Raw genomic sequence first — 25,617 nt, forward strand, 5'->3', positions numbered from 1 at the left:
GAGTACCAACTGGCCCCACACCCTCCTCAAAGAAGGGTACACCATTGGGTAAAAGACACCGCCATAGGAAAGTAGAGCCACAACAGCTCTCAAAACACTTTCCACACTGACCACCAAAATGCTCAAAAGGTTAATCCTCGTCGCCAAAATGTTGTAAATAAGATGGCCATAGATGACAGGATACTTCTAGTTGATTACATGTAGTTTTATTGTAGGACACAGCCGAGTACACAAACCTCGCCAGCTGACCAGACCACCAACTGACACTAGTGGAATTCTCCAGGTAGAAGTCAGAACATACATAGGCATTGTGGTAGACAGAGAACAAGAAAACACAAAGAAAGGACTAAGACAAAAGACAACCATATTACATGAAGAATCGATGTACAACATGGAACATAACTGTAACATGTTTCGGCTGGGTAAACAGCCTTTCTCACACACGTAGATGCCATTTCCAACCTCCCTTAAATAGAATGATGTGCACAGCACCGAACATCCTAATGACAGAGAAGAAATACTAAACGCCAATGAATGCTGTGCAATGCCACAAAAAGGAAAATTATAATATTAATAATGCTGGACTAGTGCAACAAAGTTTATAGCAATTGATAAATAACAAAAACAAGATTCAATGGTTTGTATAAGATGTCATCAGTGATGTCACTGACTATGTCATGAGTGAGGTAATATGTGAGGTCATAAGCAATGCACTATGGGGGCGTAAGATATAGTTAGCTCAGGTAACTATAACTGCTGAATTTCAATGGTTTTGTGCGAGTGAAATCTGAGCCTAACTATAATGTACCTGTAACGTTTGATTTTTTTTCAGTGAATTTTTACGTTTTTGTTTAATGTTACTTGTTAACTATGACATCCCTGTAACCTGTCGGTTTTTTGGTGAATTTCTACAGTTTTTAATGTTAGTTCCTAGCTATTTTTTTTTTTTTTTTTTTTTTTTTTCGATTTCAAGAAGATTTTATTAAGAGAGATAATGATCCAAGTAATAAAAACCAAGTACAATAGAGGTGATACAATCTGACATAAGTAAAAAAGAGAGAATATACATCACTCAAGAAGTAAGTAAAATAGATGTAAATAAAATTAAAAAAGACAATCAATGCGAAGTTGAGAAAAAGAACCAATATAGGCTGTCAGTGATCAAAAGCAAAAACGCATCACTCTCTAAATTGAGGATAGGGACAAGGGAGGAGATAGAAGAAAAGAAAGAAAAAAGGAAAGAAGGAAGAAAAACACAGCAGAAAGAAAGAACGGGATGAGAGGACAGGAAAGCTGAAAGAAGAGAAAAAAGAAGGATTCCCACATGAGCGACCCAATGTAACACAAAGAACAAACAACAATTAGACAGACGAATCAACAGGGAATTGAGGTACTAACCCTTTCGAGGAGAGTTCCATATAGTCATCCAAGGTTTTCCAAACCCCTTTAGAGATGGAAGGCAATAGATGTGCTAGATCTACTGAGGTGTGGGCACTGCGTAAGAAGGATACCCACGCCCACCACGTATGGTAAGAGACAGACGAAAAGGATTTCCATTCCATAAGAATGATTTTAACCGCTACAGTTAAGAGAAGATCTAACAGTTGTAGTTCTATCGGGTCTAAAGGAAGAGGAGTAGGAGCAGCCAAGGGGCCTAGTAAGACTATAGGAAAGGAAAGTTGGAGCTCAATATTAAAAATAAGGGATAAATGTTGCTGAATAAGGTCCCAGAAAGGTTGAAGTAAGGAGCAATGATAAAACATATGTGGAAAATCACCAGTCACCAAACCGCAACTCCAGCAAAGGTCGTCGTCTTTAAGGTTGAGCGCGTGAAGACGCGCAGGCGTCCAATGGAGGAGATTGATCGAGAAAAATTTAGACTGCATTAGGGAAGGAGCTATTTTATTACGGAGAGCCAATTTACCAATGGATTGCCAAGCTTCGGATGAGATATGATCTGTGATGTTGTGATCAAAATGGCGCGACCATTTTTGTTGTGCCACCGTCTGATCAAGAAGCGAAGTGGAAGACAAAAACTTATAAATTTTGGAAGCAACATGACCAGCTTTGAGCCAAATGTGGAAAAGCGAAGTGGTGGAGGAGGAGGGGTGAAGACGAGTTTTAGAAACAGCAACCTTGATTTTAAGAAAGGTATAGAAGTCAAGATTTGTTAAAGAGTGTACATGTGCCAAGGTAGAGAAAGGTAACGGATCACCAGAATCACTATATAAATGTTGGACAAGAGAGATTCCCTTTGCAGCCCAGTAAGACATGAGGGCGGGCGAAATAGTAATCTTAATTTTGGAGTTTCTCCAGATAGAAGACCACCTAGTTTTATGCAAAGGAATTGCCATTTTCCTATCTAATTTCTTAATCGCAGTAATTGTATCAATAATGATAGAGCGGGAAAACAGAACATGCAAAGTGGATGTAGTACAGAAAGAGGCAAGTGGTAAAGGTGATGCTAATTCCTGTTCTATGAGTATCCAAGAGGGGACATGACGAGTTGGAGGAGAAAACCAAAAAGCACCTTGAGAGGCCAAGAAAGCAATCTGGTATTTCTCCCAGTCCGGAAAGTTACATCCACCCATATCACAAGGTCGACGTAGATATTTGTATGCTAATCGAGCTCGTTTGCCATTCCATAAAAACTTAGAAGTGAGAGCATCAATTTCTCGAAAAAAGGAATCAGACAGTTTAAGCGGCAACATGGATGAGACGAAATTGATAATTGGCGTGATCATCATTTTAAGGGTTTGTAAACGACCCCACCATGAAATATGTTTTGGAGACCATGTATCCAGAAGACGACGTACTTTGGTAATAGTCTGAGATTCATTATAAGCAACGGTGGCATGCAGAGTAGAACAGAAATATATTCCCAGATATTTGAGATGTGTAGACTGCCATTTAAAACCAGCCGAACCCATATGAGCAGGAAAGCAATAGGCATTTAAAGGGAACATCTCCGTCTTATCTTTGTTTAGAGTATATCCCGACACCGTTGAAAACAAGGAGATGGTGTCAGAAATAGCAGGGATGGCCAAGGCGATATCATCTGAAAAAATGAGAACATCGTCAGCGTATGCGGCAGTCTTGAGACAGTGAGAACCAAAAGAAAAACCTTTAATATTAGGATGTAAATCAATCAATCGAAGAAGAGGATCAATAGATAATAAAAATAAGAGTGGGGATAGGGGACAACCCTGTCTTGTGCCCTGGCAAAGATTAAAAAATGAAGACGTAGCACCATTGACTCTAATGTTAGCTTTAGGTTGGGAATATAAAGACATTACCATATTAGTGAAAGAATCTCCAAGGTTATGTGCACAGAGGACAGCTCGAAGGAATGGCCAAGAGACTTTATCGAAGGCCTTTTCTGCATCAAGGGCCAAGGCCGCTGCCGGGAGTTGGGACCGTTTGGCAGCACCGATAATATGACAAAAAGTGCGGATATTGTCCCTTGCCAGACGACCCTTAACAAAGCCAGTTTGGGAGGGATGTACAAGGAGGGGAATAAAAGATTCTAAACGCTTAGCCAGGATTTTAGCAAAAATCTTTGCTTCCATGTTCAGGAGCGAAATAGGCCGGAAGTTTTTAGGATCCGAATGATCCTTCCCTTCTTTCGGGATCACAACTATGGTGGCTTCAGCAGCCGTACCAGAAACAGAGCCATCCTGAACAAAAGAATTAAAAACAGAGTGTAACCTAGGGACAAGCAACGGAAGAAAGGTTTTATAAAATAATATTGGATATCCATCCGGGCCAGGGGCTTTCCCAGAACGGGTGGCCTTGATCGCAGCAACAATTTCCTCAGGAGAAATAGGTTCGTTCAGGATGGAGCGATCTTCCTCAGAGACTGACTGAATCGGAATCGATTTTAAAAAATCTCGACACTTGTCAAAAGAGGATTGGTTAGAGGGGGTATATAGTTTTTTATAAAAATCACGAAAAACTTCAAGAATCTCCTCCGTTTGAAACTTTTTAGAGCCAGTGTGATCTGTAATAGAAGAAATTTGCGAGGACTTAAAAGAGAAATCTTGAAATTTTAGGGTAGCAGCCAAAAGTTTCCCAGCCCGATTCTTCAAAAGTAACTTCTTGGACTTTTGTGCTTGGACACCAATATGAGCCCTTTTAGTAACAATTGTATTATATTTGTATTTTAGGAGCTTTATTTGCTGTAGACTAGTCGGATCTTTGGTGTGTCGAAAGGAAGCTTCTAGAGTTTTGATTTCAGATGATAAGTCAGTAAGCTCTTTTTTAATAGCCGAATTACGTTTGGACATACATTTAATGACTTGACCCCGAAAAGTACATTTAAAAGAATCCCAAAGAGTTATTGGGGAAGAAACAGAGTTCTCGTTCTCACGGAAAAAAGTATCTATATCCGTAGAAAATTCCGCCACTTGAGAGGAGTCATGTAACACTTCAGTATTTAATCTCCATGAACGACCACGTGGTTTAGGAGTAAAGGAAGATAGCGTAAAAGTGACCGCGGCATGATCAGAGATGACAATGGGGTGTATAAGCGGAGAAGAAGAAGAGGAGACAAGAGAAGAATGAACTAGGAGATAATCAATACGAGAAAAGGAGGAATGCGGCGAGGAGAAGAAAGAGAAATCACTACCAGTGGGATTATGAAGACGCCAGATATCGTGAAGATGAGAAATGGAACACATGTTAAGCATTTGTTTGTGTGCTTTAGGAGGACGAAACTGAAATGCAGAATTCCTGTCTAAAAGAGGGTCCATTGGTAAATTAAAATCGCCACCAACAATTAGATTGCCAGCATGTGGGGTATTATGCAAAATTTTAGTAATGGATTTCCAAAACGCTGGATCATCAACATTCGGAGCGTAAATATTCATAACATACAAATCATGCTGTCCATCCGACAGTTTAGATAAGAGCCAACGACCCTCAGAATCATGCTCAGAAGAGAGAATTGATAGACCGGAATTCCTTGAAATTAACGTAACAACTCCATTCCGTTTGCCAGAGGCATCGGAACATGAAACATCCGACACCCATTCCTTCTTCAAAAACAGCGCTTCTCTGCTAGTGATCTTGGATTCTTGAAAAAGAACTAAATCTGCAGAGAGGGACTTACAGTAATCCAAGATTTTAGACCTTTTCACCGGGTGATTCAAACCCTTAACATTAAGGGATAACACATTTAAACCTGGCATGTAGAAAAGCAGGGATCAAAAGAAGACAACACTGATAACAGAAAAAGAACGAACGTGAAAAATATAAGGGACCAACTTTTAATCAAAAGAAATTCTGTGGGAGCATCCATGTGGGAGAACCAGGAGAAAGAAAGAAAAAGAAGAGATGAAAATAGAATAGAAAGGAGAGAGAGAAGAGGCAGGAGGGGAGGTCTAAAAAAGACCCGTATCATGCAAGGGAGAACGTGGAAGAAGCAAGTAAGGGACCCGTACTAGGAGCATAAGTGGGTAAAAAAGATTAGCCCAATACTAAAATACAGCAACTGATAATAAGAAAAGCAAGGAGCAAATAACCTGGAAAACATTATTATAATGCAATTCCTAAACTGATAAAGAGGAGAGTACTTCAATTCAGAATGGAGTAATAATATACTAACGAGAATAATATCTATACTAAGCAACAATAGTAGAAAAAATAATAACAGTGTAATTATGTACAAAAAAGCTAACCAGCATATAGCATTAAGTGAATATAATACATATTATAAAAAGTTACAACATAGTTAAAGAATAACGTATACCTGCATTTGATTTCACTATGAAGTCGACTAACAGAAATAAGAAAAAGAGGAGCATAAGAGAATAGAAAAAGAGTATAGTAGATAAAAAAGAGGGAGAGAATAGAAGGAAGAGAACAAGTATAGTAAATATCAGAGCAAATAAAGAAGAGAATTGTACATCAACTATAATATAAGAACATCCTAACAGGAGATATATATGAGTAAAAATGCAAGTGAAATAAGTAAAAATACGCTAATTATATACGAAAAGTCTTAAACAGTAGATAAATGTAAGGCAGGTAAAATGCATAATTAAAACAATAACATCATAAGTGAAAACAAATTATGACATTAATAGAGAAGAATATGAAGCTAAATCACCGAAGTAAGAAAACAGAGAGGTAAGGGAACTTGGATGAAAAAAGAGAATGGAAAAGACTCGGAAAAAAAAGAGGAATGACAATGTTGAAGAAATAATCAGGAGGAATTGAGAAAAGGACGACAGATAGGAAGTAAGAAGAGAAAGAGTGGAAGGATAAGAAAAAGTATTGACGTAGGATAAACAGGATGAACATATAAATAGGTTGAATATAAGGAAGAATGAGAAAAACGATATCAGTATGGACGAAAGATGGGCAACGTTAATACGAGCATTGTCAGAAGGATAGACCGACATGTAAATTAGCTGGAACAAGAATGATTGAAGACAGGTGAGAGATACAGAATAAGTTGATTAAAAGAGAAAGAATAAAGAACAACAAGCAGGAGAAAGTGGAGGAAGATAAAAGAAGAAGAAAGACAGTAAAGAGATACTAAGAGGTACCAAGAGAAAGAGAGCTATAAAAGGAACGAACAATTGTGGAAGCCAGAAAGAAGAATAGAACAAACATGAGTGGGAACACAAGAAAAACAGAAAAATATCATGAACATCCATGGGAGTTAAGGTCGGCCAAAAAGCTGACCAGGAGAGAAGAGGAGACCAATACTACAGAAAGATACATCCAGAGAAAAAAAAGGAGACAGTTCAAGTGCCCGAGGCACCAGGAGCCTGTGAAGTCGCTTTTTGGATCTCCATCTCGATCTCCAGCTGGTTGTCCAAGAAGGTAGTTAGATCAGCCGGCTCCTCGAAAATTCTAGAACGTCCTTTAAAAGTGATGCGGAATTTCGATGGACCAGAAAACGAGAAGGGAATACCCATCTCAGAAAGACGTTTTCGAAGATTCAGGAATCCTTTTCTCCTGATAACCGTATCCCTGGCAAAGTCCTGAGAAATGGATATCCTGTGACCGTCCCAAAAGACTTGTTTAGCTTTCCGCATATGAGATAAAATCAGTTCAGTATGCTGATGCCGCAATGGTTTAAAAATGATTGCTCTCGGCTGGGTAGCTGTCTTAGACCGAAACGTAGGAACACGGTGTGCTCTTTCAATTTCAAAGTCTCTGTGGAAAGAAATTTGTAAGGTATCCGGAATCCAATGAGATAAGAACTCTATCATAGATGAAGATGACTTCTCTGAATCTTCCGGCAGACCAAAAATGCGTAGGTTAGATCTACGATTACGGTCCTCCTGCTCGGTTAAGTCTCTGCGCAATGCCGCCATGGAGCGCTCCAAGTGGTTGAGGGATCTGGAGTGTTTTTGTACATCATCCTCTGCAGAACTGATTCGTGATTCAGTCGCGGATACACGAAGAGAGAGGGCCTTAAAGTCATTCCTGATAGCAGCCACCTCCACTTGTAATAAATCCGTGTTTGTTTTCGTGGACTGCGCAATATCATGTACTTCATTGAGGCGCGCTAAGATTGTGTCCAGCGTTGAAGCGGCTTCTGACTGAGGAGGATCAGGCGTAGGAGACTGTGACTTAAGCCTTTTCAACGACGTGCCAACATCCTTTGAGTCTTTATTGGTCGAAGAACGCCCCATAATTGCAGCCATAAAGAAGCAGCCTCCAGAAAAAATGCACAATCACTTGAGGAAAAAAAAGAGAGGAAAAACTGCGCAGACTATACCATAAAAAATATAGATATAGCACACTGAACTCAATGGGCGCTAAAATATGAACAGCGGCGGACTTATATGCAAGGCAGACAATTAGCAAAAAATAACACAGCTACAAAAACGCAGGGGAGCACAGTAATGAGCTCGTAGGAAAAAGATTCATACCACATGAGAAAGCTGCCCTGAGAGAAACAACGCGTGGACAGCTTATTCACCAGCCAAGCAGCAAAGATACAGCAGAAAAAAAAGTAAAAACGTTACCAATTGCAGGCATCATTATGAAGATGAAAGGAACATCCGCTACAAATTGCAAGTTTATAGCCCAGGCGGCGCTTCTGAGGAGAAGAGAGATTAGCGCGAAGAGCGGGAAGATGACGGCCGCTCGTGAGGTAAACGAGCGCCTCTGAGGAAATCAGCAGAAGTCATGCAGCCGGGGGCCAGACGCACATAAAAACACCTTCAGGCAGCGCTCCTCATGTTCCGGTGCCGAATGGTGTATTTTCCGCCGGTAGGGGCAGCTGAACACGGAGAAAGCAGCTCAACGGGCCAGACTTGCCACGGAGCTCAAGCGCGATCCGCCATACTGCAGCGGCGCGCAAGCCACGCCGTTAGTTCCTAGCTATAAACCCCCTGTTGCCTTTGATCTTTTAAGTGACTTTCTAAGGTTATTTTTTATTTCATTTCCTAACTGTAACTTGTAACATTTGAGGGTAAGTGTGTGAGTGAGAGCATCAGTGTCTCAATGGTTGTGTGAGTAAGTGCATGAGTACCTTAATGGATGTGTGAGTTGGTTTGTGAGTGTTTTTGAGTAGCTCTGTGAGCCACTGGAAAGTGTCTCACTAAGTGAGAGAGTGGATGCATGAGTGTCTGAATGGGTCTGTGAGTGGGTATGTGATGTGAGTCTCTGAGTAGGTCTGTGAGTGGCGTGTAGGTCTCTGAGTGGCTCTGTGAATGCGTATATGAGTCTTAGAGGGTCCATGAGTGGGTCCATGAGTTTCTGACAGCGTCTGTGAGTGGGCATATGAGTGTCTCAGTGGATCTGTGAGTGGGTGTGTGAGTATCTGAGTGGATCTGTGAGTAGGTGTTTGAGTGTATGAGTGCATTTGTTTTGCCCTCTTCTGCTCTGTTTCGCCTTTTTTGTACCATTTGTTTGCCCTTTGTTTTGCCTTTCCTGCTCGTTTTTCTGCCCTCTGTTTTGCCTTTTCTGCTTGTTTTTCTGCCCCCTGTTTTGCCTAGTCTGCTCGTTTTTCTGTCCTCCGTTTTGCCTTTTCTGTCCTCCGTTTTGCCTTTCCTGCTCTCTGTTTTGCCCTATTCTGCTCTGTTGTCCCTTTTTTGCTCATTCATCTGCCCTGTTTTGTCTTTTCCGCTTATGCTCTGTATTCTATTTTGCATTCTACTGCTCTTTTTTGCCTTTTCTTCTTGTTTTTCTGCCCTCTGTTTTGCTTTTTGGACAATTGGGGCCCCCCATTGCTGGGCTGATTTCAACTCCGGGAACCCCATCCAACGGGGCCTGGCCAAAATTCAATGTGAGAAATGGCTGAGCGCCCACCATCACCAGGCCGAATTCGGCACCGCAGACTTCATCCCCTAGCATCTGGCTACATCTACCTGGATGACCTGGCCAAACCGAGGACACCCAGGTTGAATTGTTGGGGTCTGTGGCAGGTGCCTGAAGGTTGAAGGTTTGAATTCAGTGAAAACAACAAAGGGTACAGGGATGTTATAGTATATATATGGGTTTAACATACCTTAACTATACTTATCTTGCGTGGCAAAGGCATATGCTATAAGCTTCATGAAGTCATACATGTGGTAAAGGCAGGACACACTGGATTTGCCAATGCTTGTTAAATTTGCTTCTGGGAAGAAGCCTACTATAAACACCCCTGCTCATAGTCAGTTTCCATGCGTGCCTAGTGCATTAAGGGGCCAGTGACATAATGCAAAATGATGACCCCACCCGCCACAACCCTCCAGGGGCCCCCAAAACCTTCAATGGGCCCATTTCAGGCCAAGGCTACTGAATATACTGAGAGTCTCCATATCTGCCAGATATTTATTCGCCTTGGGCCAAATCTGGCCCCATTGAAGATTTTGGGGGCCCATTAAAAGGTTGGGACCCCATGTATGAAACAAGTCCAACATCATTTTCCAGGTGACCTTTGGTTTTGGGTCCCAATCTGGCTTGAAACACTTTTCTACCCATTATAAATTGGAACGGCAATTATCTGGTCTATGGAGGATTAGAGAGAGGAAGAGAGGAAGAGAGAGAGAGAGAGAGAGAGGCAAAGAGAGAGAAGACTGTTCTTTAATGAATGCTTAAAAAATATTGTGGTCAGCATGGAATCACATACCTGTTTCACAGTCATGTCCTGTGAATTCCTCTGGGCATCGACAATGATACGAGCGATGATCGTAAGCATTAAAACACAAGCCTCCGTTTTTGCACGGGTTCCTTGCACAGTGATCTTGTATGACTATAAGACAAAATTCATTTGCATTAGTGTGACTATTGCATAATCTATTTAGTTCATGATACAAAGAGAGTGTCCGATCCGATCGGAGTTGATAAAATATCTGTGAAGCTGAATATTGGCTAGCATTCGGGAATGGTTCTATAACACAGTAGGGACACCGTTCAATGATGCATGCGGATCCCTCACAAGGAGGATGAATATAAAACCAAAGGGTCTTATGTACAAGCCTCTTGCGTCGCCGGTGCGTCACTTTTATTATCGGGAAAAACTGAGGCACTAGTGGCACAAAGGGCTTGGAAATAAGCCCAAAAGTTTAATAGAGAGAATTCTCATTTCCCTTCCAGTCCCTGAGCCAGATATGAATAGAGCAGTTTACAGCAAAACACATTCACAGGCTTAAACACGTTTGCTTTTGTTAGGAAATGCTATGCAGAATAGAACCACTCATCCACTCTCTATGCTAGCAATATACTCTAATATGGCATGACTGTGAATCGAAAAAAATGTCAGGGGTAACAGAGGTGACATCATACACCCATGACATCATGGGTCGACTCCTTGCCTCGCCCAAAGCCCTCATCAGACTCCTACTCCCACGCTTGGGCTGCAAACAATACATCCCATACATTCAAATTAGCATAAAGTTAATTCGACTGAAAACAACATAATTCTTAGAATTTTCTAAAATAAGTAGAAGAAATGTTATTGATCCAAGAAGTGCAGAGTCACTAGTTTACCAGTTGCAGCATTATTTAAAACACCAGTATGGCTAACTCCTTAAGTTATTTGCAAGTGAAGGTAGCAAGAGTCACTGTTCAAAATGCACAGAGCAATGACATCTGAACCTGAGCATGACAAGTTAAAGATGCAGTTTGTAGGAAAGTGGATTATGAATTGGGGTGGGCAGTATACTATGAGGAACCAGTGTTATTGAATCTTTAAAGTTTTAAGTAAATATGGCGCCAAAAAGCACTAAATGTCAATGACAGAATATGGAATCAGTAGATCGGGACCTAGGGTTATGTTAGGCCAACTGTAATGGAACGCGGAACTGATACCCCAAAAGGGTTTGTCCTCGTCAAAGATGTTATCTTCTGACTTGGTCTTTTTTATGGAGCTCAAAATCCTCCAGGTGGGTCAAGCTTGGTAATGTATCAGAGGAAGGTGCAATAAAATGTCCCTCTGACAGCTCTGGAGGTCTTTGAAGTCCAAAAAGTGTTTACGTTACAACTTTACATATTTCTAGATAATTTCTGAGCCTCCGAGTACTTCTGGGACAGCACATAGTAGTAGGTCTCACTCCAGCACAGGCCACTAGTAAGGTCCAGTCCAGGTCTTGTTGGTACTGGTCAACTAGTCACTTAGACTCTTGTAGCAAGTTGTGTCCCTATAGCCACACATGGGATCACCCAACTGACACTTGGAGTCCACATTTTAATCCTGGGTACAAAAGGGACAAAGTCCTGTCCTCCCGGGCTTCTCTTAGTCTTAAATCACAGACAGCAAGTCCAGCCCTCTTGTGATGCTCCACAGGTCCAGAAAGTGTTTTAAGGAGGGTACCTTGAGATGCCATATTTATAGTTAGTACTAGGTAGGGTCTGAAGGTGACTCCTGGCTCCTTCCTAACCAATAGAATAAAAGTTCCCAGGGGCAACTCTACCCACTTTAAAAATTATTTTTTATTCTTTTTATTAACGTGACAGGAAGCATAAACAATTTACACACTATTTTGGTACCCGTTGTCATTATTTGTACAATTTTACATTTCTGGGCATGACTCTTTTACCATCCAGCCTCTTTGCTTTCCACACCCCACCTATTTCTGTTACAATGAATCATTCATGTCCTACCCACTTTTTGAGCAATTCCTGTTTCCCCTTTTGCAAAACAATCCCAAAAAGCCCCTCTCTAGTAAACTCCAAGACAGGGAAAACATTTTCTCTTGTGCAGAGCTCCTAATTCCACACAGAGCCATGGCCTCCGCTGTATCTACTTCAATTGTATGTCGGGGAGTGGCCCCTTGGGCAAGATCAGCTTATATTGTAGGCCCATCTGCCACCAAGTGAGCCGGAAGCCCCTAGACCACCAGGAATTATTCTTATGTGGCATATAATGTTTTGGGAAGCGGCCCCCTTGGGCAAGGGTCGCTCCCCTTTTGGGGGGTTACTATTTTGGCAGTTTCTGCCCCACTTGGGGGCAGATCATCCTCGTATTTAGGGCCCCTCTTCCCCCAAGTAGGGCAGAAGCCACTAGACCACCAGGAATTTTATTGTAGATGGCGCATAATGTTTTGGGGATCGGCCTATTGGGCAAGGGTCGCTTCCCTTTTGGGGGTGAATATTTCAGCTGTTTTGGCCCCCTTGAGGGCAGAATGTCCATATATTTTTAATCCCATCGGCCCACAACGGAGGCAGGAGCCACTAGACGCCAGGGAAAGTTGTACAGAGTATTGCGCTGCATGAATGTGTTTTTTGTTAATGGTGTATTAGCAGTATATTTAGCTTCTGTTTTATTGTGTGTTAAATTCTCATTGTATTTGTACATGATGTGTAATGTGTAGTCTTGTGTATGATTCTTCTATTTTTCCTTTCTAGTGGGATATCGTTGGTGCTTGCTGTCTCTGTACAAAGTAGGTGCTGGTGAATCTAGCTGTCTCTGACGGATGTATGACGTTACAACGCATGCTTTTACCACGCATGCCTTTACAACGCGGTTTTTACAACGCATAGTGCTTTGGGGCGCTGGATAGTGAATAGTTTAATTTACTATTCCAACTCCAGTCCCCGTGGATAGTAGGGAAGGTGTTGAATAGTAAATTAAACCTATTCCCTATCCTAGAGCGCCCCCCAGCGCAATGCGTTGTAATGGTTTGCGTTGTAAAAGTTGCGTCGTAAAGGCACTGCGTGGTAAAAGTTGCGTTGTAAAGGTTGTTTACCCTCTCTGACATGTGAGTGGTATTGTCTTTTCAAAATATAGATCTTCGTGTGGTTTTTATTGGTTGACTTTTCCCCTTCAGTCTACCAGTAGTTTTACTCTCCGGTTTATAAAGCCACACTTCGTTGATTACTTATTTTACACAGTATTTGGTATTGTTGGCATATTTTTCAAGTTACTTTTCTTAGCAAGGATTATGGCTGGCCACAGGATTCCCACTTTACAGGTTGTTGATATGCTTTTCAAGTCTACCTCAGACCATGATTATGAGACTGACTCTGCATCTGAGAAGGAAGTCCAAGATTCTGGCAGTGAATTTTCTGTCTGGGACGAATCATCTGATGATGAGGCCACTGTTAGTGAGGATAAAGTGCCGCTTTTAGAGGTGTACAATGATGTGCCAATAGTGCAGATGAGGCATCTGTATTGCAGAATGGGGCTGAAAGGCTTCCTATTGGAAGTGCTGGACTCTAGGTTGCCCCAGACAAGGTGCAGCTAGTGTTGACTGACTTTAGTGGTGTTGCAGGGTGTAGAGTAAATACAGAAAGCTTTTTGCCTATACTTTTCTTTCAGTTGTTTATGGACGATGTATTATTGGATGAGAATGTTGAGAAGACTAATTTGTACGCTGAACACTATTTGAGAGACAACTGTGCCAGACCTGAGCCCACACCTAGAGCCACCCTGTAGATTCCCACCAATATGGTTGAGTTGAAGAAGTTCTTGGGTTTAACTTTTTTGATGGGCTTGATAATGAAGCCATCACTGTCTTCACATTGGTCTCCTAATCCCTTGATGGCAACAGCTATATTTCCTGCAACCATGAGTTGTGGTCGGTCTTTGCTTCTTCTTTTGCAAAAAAATCAACATTTTCCTCACATTGCTATCTTAGATTACAGCGCTGGCACAAATTTCCTACCACCCAGCATTCCCCTCAGTATCTCGAGTAAAATGATACCTCACTTATGTGGGTGGGCCAATGGCCGGAAACTGGGAAGGAGGGGATAACACAGCAAAATCTATGCGGTATGTTTTTTATACTTGCTTTTTTAGGTTAATGCTGCATTGGACAACCAAACAAGTGAGGTATCATTTTTATGGGGAGACCAAAGGGAACACTGGGTGGTAGGCAGTTGTGCCGGCATGGTAATCCTAGACAGCAATGTGAGGAAATTGTGATTCTGCATGTTTCTACTACCCCAAATAGTCACAAAGGGGCTCAGCACTGGTGGTGTGGGCGGGGGGTAAGGCACAGCAGTTGAGGAGTTGATGAATAGTTTAATGACCTCAACCCAGAAAGCATATAAACATGACTAACAACCTTATTTTCCTTGGTCTTTTGGGTGGAGGGACACTAAAACTGCATAACTAAAAACGCTGCGGAATCAACTAAAAACACTTCTTCTGTGTTCTGAAAGGGATTGCCATAAAATGGCAGTTAGCTTTCCCTCAGACACAGAAACAATGCCCCTCCTTTGGCTACTACTTAGACATCAGCCCTCTAATTGTTTGCTAAATAACTACAGAATATAAACAAAGAAAGCCAAATTTTATATTTGTCAATTTCCTACTCCCTAAGAAATCAATTGTCAGTACAAGCCTTTTTGTGGAATTTAAATGATATAGAATTTTTATTTTGATTGGCCCCATCTATAAATTAAGATATTATAGGAAGGACTTTTCTATTGGGGCCTTGAGCAAATGGTTCCCTCAAATGTATAGGTGGTCCTGCATCTGCATAAGTGCATGTAAATAGTAGATAGAAGACTGTGTGGTTCCTAATGTGGGCTCAAGGCAGTGGGGAGGTAAGTGCCCTCTCTGCCTACAGTGTTGGGGAAGGGCAGAGAATGACTTGTCTGCATCAATGGCATAGGTCGTCTGGAGCTGAAATTGCAGTCTCCATGGAGTTAATATACATAGGGTGAGCCAGTGGACACAAGAGGATGCCGGGACCCCTGCAACATCTAAGACACAGAGTAACCCTAAAAGGATAGTATCGCAATAATGCCCGCAAATTGTTAGCTTGTGACTCCCCATGCTCTAGATGGAGCAAGAGTGCTGGAAGGCCTAAAGGGCCATTGGGCATATAGGAGGCTGGAATTAACATGGATGCAAGTCAGGTCACCACAGAGCAGGGCGAAAAGCCTCTATAACCATGATATCCAGGCCTTCTAAGGAACAGGGAAACGGCTGAGGGCCATGAGCGCTGGCCACAGAAAAGCCTATTATTGAATATGGGGACAGGTGGCGATACCATAGTGCCCACAATTGGCACATCGGTACAAGCATATAGTGGCAGAATTTGAAAAAGAGCTTAGTTGTGGAGGAGCCAGATATATATTGGTTAGAAATAAAGAGCATGCGTAGTGGTGGTGTTGCAGGCCCCTTAAAAGGAGAGGAGAGTGGCCAAAGTTTAGATCACGGATCCCAGCATGGAGGGGCTGGATGAACACACAGCAAGGTGGATTAACCCAATTAGCACAGTTTAGAGAGGGTAGAGGTGGAGTGTGCCCCTCCTACCTGAGGAATATTGGGAGAGGCCTCGAATTTGCTTTTGTAGCTAGGGGTTCTTTGCAAGAGGGAGGGTAGGATCTTAGCATGGACAATTAAATTGGTAGAGGTATAATATCAGATCACAGACATGAAGAGGGATTCAGGACAGCAGTCTAGTTGTGAAGTAGTGATTACTCTGAAGACAGAGAAAAACACATGCAGAGGGCAGAGCTTAGAGAAAGTGGAAGGTGACAGCATAGGTCATGTGGCAAGGCCAAACCTTCAGAAAGACAACTTCCCTCAAGGCAATGATTCAGTTGTTGTTGGGAAGAGCAATGAAGAGGTGAGAAGATGAAAATTAGAGATCTTAGTGAAATAGTAATTAACGCAATAAAGCACTGTCCTCCCTTTCAGGGAGGAGGCTTCAAAGTACATAAAACTAGTGAATAAATGGTAAGTTTTCTTTGCTTCAGTTTCTAGACCCTGTCTACCACAGCATGACTATTACTAGTATTTTTAACACGAAAGAAATTGACTATTGCTGAAAGTCTGCCTCTACCTATACTGTGCAGTGTTTATTCTTCTTCATTCCCCATGCTTGTTCAATGTAGCTACTTAAATATTCTGGATACCCTTTGGCTTCTGCAGACTCTATTGAATCACAACTGGTAGCCAGGGTACCAACAAGGCGATCCTACGATTTGCATCCCAACAATAATAAAAAGCACAAGTACACTCTAAACGGATATTAGCACGTCTACTTTTCGTTACGAATGCATGTTTAAATAAAATCAGGAGGTCATCATGTTAAATCAGACCTCTTAGCAGAAGTGATGGAACAGAAATAGTACCTTGATTGACATTGGCCTCAGACAGACGCACCCAGTCATCAAGCTTGGTAGGGACAAAGCTGGAGACCGTGCAGAGTCATTGTATCAGAAGGTGACAAAAACAGTGATTGCATACATTCTAGAAGACTGGGTGCTCATTATTCCAGAGTACATGCTTCCTACTAGAAAGAAGACCTCTGTCTGTGGAAGCATTTTGACTGTGCTGGAAGTTGCAGGCATTCACCTGTTTCCAATCCAATCCAAAGATCCAATCCATGTGCTCTGTAAGTGCCTGCCCTTGTAAAGCAGTGGATGGAAGAGCGTGCAGCCTCGAAGGGCCATTTGGGAATACATGCAAAGATCACTGAGCAATTAGAACATTTGCTTTCTATGTGTCCAGATGTTGTATGATTTTCTAGAAAACCAAAAGCAGTTCGAAGTTTTTTAATCGAAATCTGATTGCTAGTTTAGGTTAGAGTGCGTTTGAATGTGAACAGTGACTGTGCACATTCACACATGCTATGTCTTTAACTGACAGTCAGCTGCCAACTAAAAACTTTAAAAATGCTTATGATTTAAACATATCGGTATTCATTTCATTTATACATACATGAAACAAATTGGGTAGGCAATACAGTAGTATTATTTATACTTGCTGAAACAATTATCATTATAGGAGAAAATTACTTTATACAGTTATTCAGCTCAAAATCCTTATGATTATTGACAGACAATATTTGGTTAGAGGTCAGAGGGCCCTTGAATAGCCTCCGTGAATTTCCAAGTGTCCAGGGACCACAGGTGAACAACCGCTGATCTAGAATGCCTAATTGTCTTAGACATATATCATGTACCGTATATCCTTATAATACTTTCTGATGTATTATTTTGTTCAAAATAGTAAAAAAGGTTAGAAAAAGTAAATAGATCAAAAACTACAGTGATGTTCACCAAACATTCGAGCAGCTTTAGTACACCATAAAAGTGAAGAAGCCATGGGCATAGGCTTACCTATTTCATCAACAATTTCACAGTGGCCCCATTCTCCATCACGATCATGGTTATGAGTAGTTGCACACCTGAAAATATTCAATTAGATATGCATAATTTATTTGGTTTATCTAGTGAGTGATTCAAATGAGAAAGTCTTGATTTACATACAAGAAGGTCGTTCGAAACTAAATATTTATGTGCTGCTGAAGAAGGTTGTTCAAAACTAACAATTTATATGAAGCATACGAACTTGACATTGATTAATAAAAACATAGGGTAGAATCAGATCACGAAATTGAGAGTTTGAGATGTTGATGGAAAAAAGAAACTTGGAAAATAATAAGTTGAGAATTGAAAAAGTAGGACAGCGATAATAACTCTGCACAATGTGTAAAAAAAACAGAAAGACCACAGTCTTCATTTAGAAAAGCAGGTTGTAATCCAGTAAAACACTCCGTTAGCTCAATAAACTATAACTGGTGAATGTCAGTGTTTTTTTAAAAATATCATTACAACACCTAGCTATAACATCACTTTACCCTTTGTATTTTCCAAGGCTATACATATATAATGCATGGGATTCTGTAATACCTGCAAAAAACGTCAGTCACTCCTTTCTTTATAATCAGTGACTTGTTATGCACCAAATCACCAATTATAAAGAAAAGTCATCAAAACTCGACTATTATAAGGTTATTACAGTCAAGTTCTGATTTCACTATACCTGCTGCCATAGCCACCCGCTAAGGTGAAAGGGAGGTCAGGTCACAGAGCATAATTAAAGTAGCTGTCTAAAGCAACAAACGGAACTTTTCTTTTCTTTCATATGATCTATTTTAATACCTTACATTCACAAGTAGATAGAATATGTTTATTTCATTGCACTCCATAGATAAAAAAAAAGCTAGAATCTTTTTGCTTGTTTCTACACATGGTGTGTTACTGCCACCTTTTTTTTTAAACTGACTTGTATTGAACCTTTTCTAATATCTGTTTGCAACAAATATCAGGTTTTTGATGTGCTTGAATTTGCACTAGAGGTTTTATTTTTATTTTTCATGTTTGCAAACATGCTCGTACTTTCATATGAAAGAGCCATGCACTAAGGTTTTAAGTGGTTTGTGGGAAAAGTGATGTTGTGAACATGTATTATATGCAATAAAGTCCCCTATGGCGTATGTGATAAGGATATTGCATGTCACCTCAGAGTTCCATAACCTCTGGCCTCTCTCCTCTATATGGTTATGGAACTCCTCGGTGACTTGCAATATCCTTATAACGTATGGTGGGGGTACTTTATTTGGAAATAGAAACGTATATATATATATATATATATATATATATGTGATCAAGCCTCGGCTGAGGTGAAACGCGTCATGGCGACTGGTGGGCTGTTTATTCTTCACGAATAAATGCACTAACGACATATGCACGGAGTCTGTGGCTTTACTCAATCTTCCGGTTTGGCTGTTTGACGTGCATGGCTGCGCTTGCTGCACTGTACCGGACTCGACACAATATATATATATATATATATATATATATATACAAAACACTTGATATCCTTCTTCGCTTGCTCTGCGCTCGGGACCCACGCCTCCACGCCAACAAAGAAAAGGAACGGACCACAGGAAATCAGCAAGATGTAGTTTTATTTAGTCTCTCACGGAACCATCAGCGACGCGTTTCGAGTACAAGTACCCTTGATCACGCTGCGACTAACTAAACATTCACTGTCTTTTTTTATGCATTACTACTCCTCCGTTACCACCCCCTGGTGGTAACCTCCAGTATTGTGTCAAGAATAAAAAGTGAGGAAAGTCTATTGCTGACACATAAGAAAATAAGCATAATGCACATGAAAAATACAGTTTTTGGTTAAAATCCAACAATGATGAGAGTAATGACTAAAAACACTCTTACCACACTACAATACAACTAGGTTAAAATCCAGAAGTAAAATTAGGTCAATAAATCCTAGTAGTGCAAAATAGCATAATGCCTGAAGGTTGGAGTGATTTAAGATCAAAAAACCATCATATCACAATAGAAGGAATTAAGTTATCATGTGCAAAATAGCAAAATTGAAATAGCAGCAATAGATCCAAAAAGTGCAAATAATTATATAAAGTGCAAAAAGTGAATACGAGGAATTATATTTCTCTTATGCAGGAAGAAGCGCATTATCATATGGTTAGAATATACTAAACAGAATATAAATGCATCCTAAACTCAGATCCCTGAGCTAGTAAGCAATATATATCATAAATAGTAACGATGTAAAAATCCCATATAATAAAAACTAGTATCAAAAAGAATTGCTATGTAAACATTAAAAATGGGTATATATCTAAAAAGCATTATATCCCATATGTAAATTCATATATGGCACCATACAAAAAACACACGAAACATACAAAACATTTAGAGCAAAATTGATAAAGGACAGCAAGATACAACATGCTATGAAAATATACTATCAGCATAAACTCCTAAGACCAAAGCATTGTAATGATGCAGATCGCAAATAGGGAACCTAACTTGCGAACTGCTGCTGTGGTACAAATACATATTAATGTAATGAAGGTAGACCGGTGGCTTTGCGTTGGAAGGGCTCTAGTGTGTTACTCTAGGAAATGATGTAACTCTTCAATGTTGTTGAGCCCGTTGGGCCAACGACTATCGAGCTCTAAAATGAACCGTGATTCCAACTTTCTAAGTGCCAACTCTCTATTGCCACCTTTTCTCAACACTGGAACAGATCCGATCACAAAATAATTAAGGCAAGATAAGTCTTTGTTATGGAATAAATTAAAATGCCTTGCGACTGGATAAGTTGAATCATTATGCAGTATAGCCCGCAAATGTTGTAAAATGCGGACATGCACCTGGAGCTTGGTACTGCCCACGTACCTAAGCCCACAGGTGCAAGTTAAAACATAAACTGCATAATCAGTTTTACATGAAAAATTACCTTGGATGGTTTTAGGTAAAGTGCTGAAAGGAGTGTTGTAACGTGTCGTGGAAATGCCAAAGTTACAAGCCCTACAACTCGAACATTTGAAGAAACCTCTGGTGGGTCTTAACCAGGGTACTTTGGCTTTCAGCTCAGGGGCAGGTGTGTCAAGTGAGTTCCCCATTGTTTTAGCTCTCCTGAAGGTAACAGATGGGGCTACAGGTAATTTAGTACTCAACACGTGATCACTCAGCACAATGGGCCAATTTTTGTTGAGGATGGCTCTAATCTTCCTTTCCTCCTTGCTGTAAGTAGTGATCATGCGTGGACAAGTAGTGGGGAGCTCAGATGTAGGAGTGATCAATGTTTCATGAATGTTGTCTGTGAACAGACTCTCCCTCGGCCGAGAGAGAGATTTAGTGTAGGCAGATTTAATGACCGCTTCAGAATAGCCCCTAGCTTTTAAGCGTGTAGTAAGTTCCCTAAGGCAAGATTCAAAATCAGATGCAGAGCTGCAGATTCTTTTTAATCTCAACATCTCGCCATAGGGAATACCTGCTATTGTGTGTCTGGGATGCATACTGGTAGCATGCAAAGTGGCATTGCCTGACGTGGATTTTCTATGCAAGGTGGTATTCATTTTGTTGTTCTCAATATAAAGTTCAACATCCAAAAATTGAATTTTATGTTTGTCCACATGAGCAGTAAAGTTTAAATTGAGATGATTATTACTGATGTCATCAATAAATGCTAATGCTTCATCTTCACTGCCTCGCCAGGCAATGAAGATGTCGTCAATGTAACGTAAAAAGCATACGACATGATTGTCCATCCACATTTTGTGGCGTACCATGAGGACCTGCTCCTCCCACCAGCCAACGTGTAAACACGCATAGCTGGGGGAGAAACAGGCCCCCATCGCCACGCCCCGAAGTTGTCTGAATATCTCTTTCCCGAAGCTGAAGAAATTGTTGTGCAGACACCAATCCATGAGACCAATAATGACCTTATTATGTTCATAGTGTATGATGGAGCGCTTAGACAGAAAATGTTGAACAGCAGCCATCCCTTGTTGGTGGTCAATGCTTGTATAAAGCGCTTCGACATCCAAGGTGATTAACCACATATCAGAGTCCCATTGTATTCCATCAATTTTACTTAAAAAGTGACTGGTGTCTCGCACAAAGCTGGGTAATTCTTTTACAAAGTCTTGGAGGAAATAGTCAATAAATTCCCCCACTTTCTCCCCCACGCTTCCTATGGCAGATACTATAGGTCTGCCCGGTATGGGAACCACAGCCTTGTGTATTTTAGGTATTAAATACAAAGATGGTAAGATAGGGTGGTCCACACACATAAATTTAGATTCTTCAGAGGATATCAGACCTTCTCGCTTGTATTGCGCCAACATTTTGTGCAACTTGTTTTTTGCACCCTCATATTCTTTAGTAGTAGTTCTCATATAGCAGAGGGGATCATCTAATTGTCGTTTAGCTTCACTAATGTAATCTGTTTTGGGCCAGATCACCAAGTTGCCGCCCTTGTCTGATTTCTTGATGACTATCTCAGGATTACTGCCCAATTTTTTCATTAGATTGTCATATGTTCTTTTTTTGTGTATTTCTTTTTTTCGATATTTATTGTTGGATTTAGAATAAAGTTTTTTTATATCGTTGACGACACAATCGTGGAACACATCCACTGCATCCCTGGGCATCATAGGGATGTATTTAGATTTACTCCGAAAAGGGCTGAGGCCCGCTCCAATTTGTTGGATAGATATTCTGCGAAGCCTAGTCTGAGTGGCTTCATCAGGGTCCTGGTCAGTTTCATTACCCCCATTCAATAAATCATTGGCATCTAGAAATGTATGCGTATCTGCTGCATTTAATGAAGCAATATCGGCATCATTGGCAGTGACTTCAGAGATTGTTGAGATATTTTCTCGCCTGTCTTTGGTGGATTTAAGAGTGAAATGTTTCTTTAATTTTAGTTTTCTAATAAAACAAAATAAATCTACCCTAGTTGTGGCATAGTTGAAACTCTGAATGGGAGAAAAGTTTAAGCCCAGGGATAATAACTGTTCCTCTGCTTTGTCCAGTGTAACATTGGATAGGTTAATAACAGTATTATCAGTTACTTGCGTTTCATCCATGGCTTCTTTTTCTTCTTCTGTTGTTGCACTGCGGTGCTGTTTCCGTTTGCGCCTCCTTGCTTTTCGGCGCTTGTTCCGCCTTTGTTTGTTTGTGGATTTGGCTGCCAAGACCGCAGAGTCTGCAATCTTTCCCCCACTACGAAATCCATCTCTTGCTGTAGATTTAGCCTTGCAAGTCCTATGGCATTTAAATCCGAAGTGGAGGAGCATGTAGATAACGCATCACTGTTGTACTCACTCTGCCCTGATGTAGAGTTGCTGCTGGTGTCATCATTAGCAGAAACTGTTGCAATGGAGGTACTTGCTGGTGCACTTGGGGCTGCTGAAACATTATCACCTACATTCGCTCCAGTATTTTTCTTGGAATATGCTTGTCTTTTTGCGTTGTTATACTTGCGTGCAAATGTGAAGATGCGACCCTGACTGTAATCCTCTGCATCTCGTGAGAATTTAGATGCCTTGCGTTCTTTTATTTTCTCTTCATATTTAAGCAAACGCTCAGTCATGGTGTCTCTAAGTTTCTTCACCTCTTGTACATCTGGGCAGGCATTAATTTCAAGTTCCAACGTTTTAATCTGTTCCAGCAATTTAAGACGGTCACTGGCTGCATACTTGATGAGGATGCATACAAGATTCATTGACGCAGCCAGGTTACTTTCACCCCACTCAAGTAACATGGCGGGGTCCGGATTATCGAAGCTTGGTGCTAATAATATGCGCAGCCCACGGGGGATACGCCCAACTTCCTCATATTTACTGAGGGATTTGTGTTCCCACCATTTAGTGCACTCGGTTTTGCAGAGTTTTTCTAAATCTTTAAACAATTGTTTCACGTTTTTAGTCTGTGTGAAGTTATTTCCACTTTGTGTTGGTGCCTGGGCGGGACGGCTGTTAGTCCCGTCAAATAAAGATAATGCGGCTTCCTCCCGCCGTCTGTCAATTTCTTCCTCGTTCATAGTCAGTTCCGTGCGTTTAGAGAGCAATAGCAGGCTATTATACCTTCCAGCCTACTGCAATAACGCTGTATGCACTCTTCGCCACCGTGAATAGAAGTGCTGTTTACACTCACCGCTCGTGGTTGGCAGAAGCTGCTCGCTGCTCCGCGTCTTCCGACACAATTCAGTGAACTGCTCCACCGCCGCCAGTCACAGGTGAGATAGTAGCAATCACGGGAGCAGCCGCTAGGAATCCCAATCGAGAAACAAGCAAGATGATTTGTAAGCGGCTGCCAGCCAAAGGCGAAGGGGTCCGTTTAACGGAAGCAAATCCTCTCCCGGTTTAAATATGCAAAACACTCGATATCCTTCTTCGCTTGCTCTGCGCTCGGGACCCACGCCTCCACGCCAACAAAGAAAAGGAACGGACCACAGGAAATCAGCAAGATGTAGTTTTATTTAGTCTCTCACGGAACCATCAGCGACGCGTTTCGAGTACAAGTACCCTTGATCACGCTGCGACTAACTAAACATTCACTGTCTTTTTTTATGCATTACTACTCCTCCGTTACCACCCCCTGGTGGTAACCTCCAGTATTGTGTCAAGAATAAAAAGTGAGGAAAGTCTATTGCTGACACATAAGAAAATAAGCATAATGCACATGAAAAATATAGTATACATTTATATATATTAACTGAAAAAAGCCATATGTTATAGTTAGGAATTAGCATTTAAAAAACCTTAGAAATTCAGTGAAAGAATAGGTTTCAGGGGTGTTGTAGTTAGCTGGACATTTAACTCGTACAAAACCACTATAACTCGCGCGCCCTCAATTCACTGCTGATGATGTAACATATTACATCATTCATGACATGGTCAGTGACATCACTGATGACATCACTGATGACATCTCAAATTACATCACTGATGACATCACTGAAGACATCTCAAATGACATCACTGATGACATCACTGATGACGTCATCCTGTGAATGTGGTTTGGTTCGATATTTATATATATATTTTATATATAGCAATCTGAATTGAAGACTGACTGGATGTATAAGTGTCTGGATGGAGGGTTTTGTAGCACTGTGATTGACTGTCTAAGTGACTAATTTAAAGTGTCTCACTAAATATATGGGATAGTGATTAAACTGTATGAATATCTGGTTCACTGTATCTCTTGGGCAAACTACTACATAAGTTGGTTACTAGCTATGTAAAGTCTATATTAGATTTAATTATTTAAGTGACTATTTGTATAGGATAGTGAATGTGTGTGTGGTTGGATGGGAGGTGTGTGACTGTCCAAAGATGTATAAATAGTTGATTTAGTAGGTATATGAGTTAAGATTGCACGTGGAAACACTGTTTGGGTAAGTGAATCTCTTTGTGGGTGTGGTGATGGGTAAATATATTTCTCAATGATACATGTCCAACGAAGTAGAAATATAAAAGGCAGTGTATGTGACAGTTGTTGTTTATAAATAAGTATACTTAACACTCAATGATTGTATGAGTGACTGTATCGAAAACTGTATACTTGTAGTAGTGATTTTATAACACACTAAGTATGAGTTACTATCTATATGAATCAATAAAGTGGTGTTTGTATAAGTGTGTAGCTTAGTAAATGTAAGTATGACCAATTGTTTGCATAATTGTGTAGGATAACTGCATAAGTGAATAGGATGTGTGCTGGTGTGTAATGTTGATGTAGGTGTATAAGTATATTTAATAATGTTCTATTGATCTTTGTTAGCATGTATGAGTGAATCTATAGGTACGTCTTTAGATGTGTGTGTAGATGTAGGAATCACTGAGTGGGTTTTTAGAAACTTGTATTAGTGTGTCAATGGTTTCAAACATTGTACTCCATATTTTATAATGAGTGTTGAAAGGTTATACTAGTGTATGATGAGGTGTATCTGATTGTCACGTGGATGATGTCATCAGTGATGTCATTTGAGATGTCATCAGTAATGTCACTGAGCATGTCTTGAACGATGTAATATGTGACATCATCAGCAGTGGACTGCGGGGGCGCAAGTTATAGTTAGAAGAACTAAGTATAGCGGAGGAATTTCAATGGTTTTGTACGAGTGAAATGTTCAGC

General features: G+C 40.7%; 1 protein-coding gene across 2 annotated transcripts in view; it reads right to left on the minus strand.

Annotated features, from left to right (window-relative positions):
* HGFAC (HGF activator) overlaps positions 1-25,617 on the minus strand; it is a 724,616-nt gene that overhangs the window by 474,837 nt on the left and 224,162 nt on the right. For both annotated transcript variants that reach the window (XM_086964147.1, XM_086964148.1), the window contains exons 4-5: positions 17,470-17,537; positions 10,079-10,201 (exon numbers count right to left, since the gene is read on the minus strand). In XM_086964147.1, the coding sequence (XP_086820273.1) occupies positions 10,079-10,201; positions 17,470-17,537 (191 nt within the window). The remainder of the gene's footprint in view (positions 1-10,078; positions 10,202-17,469; positions 17,538-25,617) is intronic.

The sequence above is a fragment of the Lissotriton vulgaris genome, chromosome 3_2, assembly GCF_964263255.1.
Source record: "Lissotriton vulgaris chromosome 3_2, aLisVul1.2, whole genome shotgun sequence".
In the NCBI taxonomy this organism is placed as follows: Eukaryota; Metazoa; Chordata; class Amphibia; order Caudata; family Salamandridae; genus Lissotriton; species Lissotriton vulgaris.